The sequence below is a fragment of the Mus caroli genome, chromosome 2, assembly GCF_900094665.2.
Source record: "Mus caroli chromosome 2, CAROLI_EIJ_v1.1, whole genome shotgun sequence".
Lineage (NCBI taxonomy): Eukaryota > Metazoa > Chordata > Mammalia > Rodentia > Muridae > Mus > Mus caroli.
This window is the reverse complement of record NC_034571.1, coordinates 124,074,015-124,079,464: the sequence shown is the minus strand read 5'-3', so window position 1 is coordinate 124,079,464 and position 5,450 is coordinate 124,074,015. Positions and strand designations below refer to the sequence as shown.

Below are 5,450 nucleotides of genomic sequence, written 5' to 3'. Positions count from 1 at the left end.
GAGTTCGAGGCCAGCCTGGTCTACAGAGTGAGTTCCAGGACAGCCAGGGCTATAGATAGAAACCCTGTCTTGAAAAACCAAAAAACAAACAAACAAAATACTACCCAAACAAATTAGTGACACCTTGCTCCAAAGTGCTGGCAGTGTTTTCCTAGGTTCAGACTCCCAGAGGCCTGGCCTGTCACTGTTATAACAGTTACATCTGGAGCTGCAGGCAGCATGCTGAGGCACCATGGTACTGTTCTGCAGGCATCACAATCTCAGAGTTAGGTTGGTAAGATAGCTCAGTAGTAAAGTGTTTGTCATCAGGCCTAATAAGCCAAGTTTGATTCCACATGGTAAGAGGATGGAACAAATTCCCAAAAGCTGTCCTGACTTAACACAACCTCTGGCATACAAACACAAGCACACACTGTTGGCATTTCATCTAGGCTCTGCCCCACAGTTACCTGACAATAGCTAAGTATGCCTGACCCACTATAAAAGGCGCTGCTTGCCCCCTCCTCACTCTCTTGCTCCTGCTCCCTTACCCTCTTCCCTGTCTCTCCCCAACCCCCTCCTCCCTCTCTCTCCAAGTGCTCATGGCTGGCCTCTCTTCCGCTACACTCTCCACCCACCTCTGCCTTTCTGTCTCCACCACTCCCTCAACTCCCCTCCCCATGTCCTAAATAACCTCTATTCTATACTCTACCATCTGAGACTGGTACCTCAGAGGGAAAGGATGCCTCAGCATGGGCCCACAGAGGTACCCCCTCCCCCCCACCATACTATGCCTCCACCAAACATACACTTCTTTTCTTCTTATAAAACACAACACACCCACTATATCAGTATGTAATGTTTTTAAAGGATACAAGAGTGATGGCGTCACCAAGGCTCTAGACAGCTAATGGGGTCAAGCAATATGGGACAGGGTTGAATGTAAAGTCTAAAAGGCAATGTAGACTTTGAAAAGATTGGAGATGCCAGGAACATGGGTTATTTGCCAAGGAAAACTATAGACTCCATGTGAAGTCAACTCAAGAGAGAAACTACACCTGCCACCAACAACAGCTGAAAGAGAACTAGGAAAGCCTGCTGGAGCCTAAATGATGTCATCATGAGCCCACAGTCTGTAATCTCCTCGCTATGCTCCTGTTTCTCCATATGGACTAAAATGTTTACTCTGCCTCACTGTACTGGAAGGTGTACTTTGGGTTTTGATTTTTATAGAACCTCAATATTATTCAATTATGGAAGTCTCATAACAAACTTTGTTTTGCTTTGTTTTCTTAAGATACATTCTTACTATGTACTCCCAGCTAGCCTAGAGCTCGCACTGTAGACTAGGCTAACCTGGAATTCAGAGATCTGCCTATCTCTGCTACCTGAGTGCTAGGATTAAAGGCATGGTTCTCTATGTCCAGCTTCAGAACCAAGTTGCCTTACTCAAGTAAACAATGCCCTACCTATGCAAGCAACTCCAATTAAATGCAGTGGTCCAAAAACAACACAATGACAACAAAAACCAAAAACATCAAAGTAGGCGGAAGATCTGGGGTAGAAGAAGGTTCAGTGAAAGACAAAACTAGTTGCTGAGGAGCACATGTAATGTGGCAGACAGACTGTGGACACTCAGACAGCATGTACTCTGATGATGACAAAATGAGACACTAGCAGTGAGAAGTCGAGTATTAAAGTGAGGTATATGATGCCAAGTTAACAAGGGATAAGTTTGAGATGGGCAATACTGGTTGTCAGCATAACTGGAGTAGGGAGCACCCAGAGCATTAGTGTGGCAGACCTTTGGCTGTGTCTTGTGTAGAGGAGTAATTAAAACGACTTGCCTTGAATGTGGTAATACCATCCTACACTGAAAAAAAGGGAAAAAGAGACATGCCAGCTGAGAGCCAGCATTCATCTGTTCCCTAGCATATTCAGATATAAATAAACAGCGTCACACTTTGCCCCAAGTGACTACCACCATGCCTTCCCTACCATGACAGTCTATACTCTCACCTGTCAGCCAAAGTAAATCCTGCTCCTAAGTGACTTTTGTCATGGATTTGGTCAGAGCAAGGAGAAAACTTACCCAAACAGGACATGACACAAAATAGCAAATTATGCAAGGTATGTGACAGTTAAAAACAATTCACCATCTGTGAACCAAGAAAGCAAAATCTTACAGCTGTTTAACAGAGTGAAATTCCACCCACAGCATCAGTAAAGCTGTCCAGCCATCAATGCTAAAGATGCTGCTCTGAATGGGCACACACCTGTGCAAACCCCTCGGTAACCTCCTAGGATTCATTAAGTACAATCATGATGTAGGATCACAAGGTTTGCTCCCAAGAAAGCCCCGTATCAAGAATAAAACAGCCAAAGAGCAGGCTCATACTTCTAAATACTTACCACAGTCCCTACTTCCAAGAAACCAAATGCCCAGCTCTATTTGAATAATTATGACAAAATAAGAATCTGATCAAATATACAGTCATGACCTCAGGAGATAGCTTAGTCAGCAAAGTGCTTCCATGTGAACACGAGGCTGAGTGGAATTCCCCTGAGTCCACATAGGAAAGCAGTAGCATTGGCACATTTATAATCCCAGCGCTAGAAATCGAGGCAGGCAGATCCTAGGGATTCACTGGACAGTCACCCAGCCTAATCAAGTTTCAACCAGTGAGAGACCTTGTCCCAAAAACTAAGGTGAATCAGGCATTGTGGCATACACCTTTAATCCCAGCACTAGGGAAGCAGACACAGCAAGGTCTCTAGGAGTTTGAGGTCCTTAACCAGTTTAAAAATAAAAAGCCAGGCAGTGGTGATACACACCTTTAACCCCAGCACTTGGGAAACTGAAGCACACAAGTCTGAGCTGGAGGCCAGTCTAGTATACAAAGGAACTTCCAGGATAGCCAGGCCTACACAGAGAAAACCTGTTTCAAAAAGCCAAAACCAAAACCAAAATCAAATAAAACAAACAAGGTAGACAGAACCTGAGGAACACCCTAGGTTGACCTCTAACCTCCACACCTACCATGTATACACATGTATTCACATACACAAAATGTAGCCACAAGCCATGTATTTCAATTAAAAGCATAAAATGTATGCACAACAACTAAAAATTTTTGATACTTAAGCTCAGGAAAGCAAACATATGAGTGATGTTATTCAAATGAAGATGGAATTTTTTAAATCTGGTGTTTAATAACTTCTAAATTAAAATTTAGACAAATCCTTTTAGGTCTTGAGGTCTCTTTTTAAGGCACATGCCTATATTATTAAAAGAATAATTGTAAACCAAAGTGTATAAATAGGGACAAGCCATAAGCTGCACCAACTAGATCCTAGATCCTCTTTCCCTAAGGGCAGCCCATTCTTGGTTCTTTCATAGCCCTGTACAATGCTGCTTGACCTGAATGCTACAAGGCAGCACTGTAAAGAAGCTGAAAGCACGAAGACAGCTCTGCTGAGGTGGAGAAGAACCAAGGTGGGCCTTCCTCTGACCGCTCAGTCTTCTCCCAGCTCCAGTGGCTTCCTGTGGCTTCCTGTCCACACCTCAACAGCACCCAGCAAACATCTAGTCACCATTGTGACCCATCATTCAGCCCATCCGTAGCTCAAGACTGGCCTTCTTCCTTGGCCCCTCTAGAATTCTCCTCAAAGAAACCATTCACCTCTTGCAGCAGTGCTTATCTTCAGGAAGAGACAAGGAGTATGGTGGGGAATGGGAGGACAATCAATGAAGAAGAAGAGGAATCTGAAGAGTGTAAAGTTCACATTTCAAGTCTACCCCATATAACTACATTTGGGCACATTTTAAGAAGATAGACACTGTAAGGTGGGGGTAGGACCCATTTAGGAAGGTCAGCATTTCCCTAGAGTGAACAGAACAATCTCATGTGCCCTTACTTCATTAAGGGCACACATTCTTGCTATGGAGCCAATGTTGTTGGTGATGGTGATCAAAGTTGCTCTGGCAAGATCCTCCTTACTGGCCGCCTCTCTCTTCTCCTTGCTCATCATGTTTCCAAAACTGTGGTGGAAGAAAAACATTTCACTGCTGAAACAAAGGCAACACAGTCCAAGAGAACTTCAATGTTACTTTACTATGATAAAATGACTTTACATCAAGTCTTTCTATGTTTTATTACAGAATGATGGGAGCATCCACTGAAAGGAACTCAGTTTAAAAAAAAAAAAATTAAAAAAAAAAAAAAAGCCTACAAATTACACTCTAAATGAACAGGTAGCATTCCCTGTCAGGTACTAAAATTCAGCTTTGGTACCAGATAGTTCCCTATCCAAGCAGCATTCAGTACAATTTCCGAAAGGTAGCACTGCCTGATCTACCGACAGAGTGTTCCAGGAAGACATGCCTTACTGGCAGGTCATCCCTACTGTGCAACTGTTCTACTCAGACAGTCACAGTTACATCTATTATAGAAAACTCATTTGATCAGCACACAAAGTACAAAACAGCTGAGGCACAGTGGCTACTAAAGTTCCAGGCTGCCCTAGAAAGTAAATAAAAGACTTCAAATTTCTTGACCAGTAGAAGGGCTACAATAGTAACTGTGACCCAAATCCAAGGACAAGAATAAGGAAAAGATGACCAGTGATCAAATGCTGCCAAAAATGCATAATCTAGCTTATTTATCCAGTGCCTATTTCCCAGCAAGTAAGTACTTGCACATGAATGCCTTTTCTATTATTAAAAACCAAGTCCTCTGCTGGGCATGGTGGTGCACACCTTTAACTGGCACTGAAGAGACAGAGGCAGATAGATTTCTGAGAGGCTAAGGAGAGACTGGTCTGCATAGCAAGTTACAGGCCAGACAGGGCTACATAGTGAGACCTGGACTCAAAAACAGAACAAAACAGAAAACACATGTGCTCTAACACAAAAATACAAAAATTGCATACGTAGGGGAGCTGGAAACCTGGCTCAGTGGCACTGACTGACTGCTCTTCCAGAGGACCCTTTCAATTCCCAGAACCCACATATCAGCTAAGTGTCTGTAAGTATTTAATTTCAGTCCTAGGAAATCTGATGCCCTCTTCTAGTCTCCATGGGTACCTGGCACACACATGTTGCACAGATATAAATTCAGGTAAAACACCCATACACATAAAAGTAATTATTTTTAAAAACTACATACCTAAATAAACAAAATAAAATATAGAAAGGCCCAAGCTAAGCATGGTGGCACAGGCCAGCATCTCAGCATCTGAGAGACCAAGACAGACCTGGGCTTCACAGTGAAATCCTGACTCAAAAACAGCATGAGGAAGACAGAGAAAAAGACTTCCGGGCTGGTGAGATGGCTCAGCAGGTAAGAGCACCCGACTGCTCTTCCAAAGGTCTGGAGTTCAAATCCCAGCAACCACATGGTGGCTCACAACCATCCGTAATGAGATCTGACGCCCTCTTCTGCAGTGTCTGAAGACAGCTACAGTGTACT

General features: G+C 43.4%; 1 protein-coding gene across 7 annotated transcripts in view; it reads right to left on the bottom strand.

The window, feature by feature from the left end:
* The window catches only part of Pank2 (pantothenate kinase 2), a 37,894-nt gene that overhangs the window by 6,905 nt on the left and 25,539 nt on the right, over positions 1–5,450 (bottom strand). For all 7 annotated transcript variants that reach the window (XM_029468873.1, XM_021157020.2, XM_021157019.2 and 4 more), the window contains one exon: positions 3,898–4,021. In XM_029468873.1, coding sequence (XP_029324733.1) covers positions 3,898–4,021 — 124 coding nt within the window. The remainder of the gene's footprint in view (positions 1–3,897; positions 4,022–5,450) is intronic.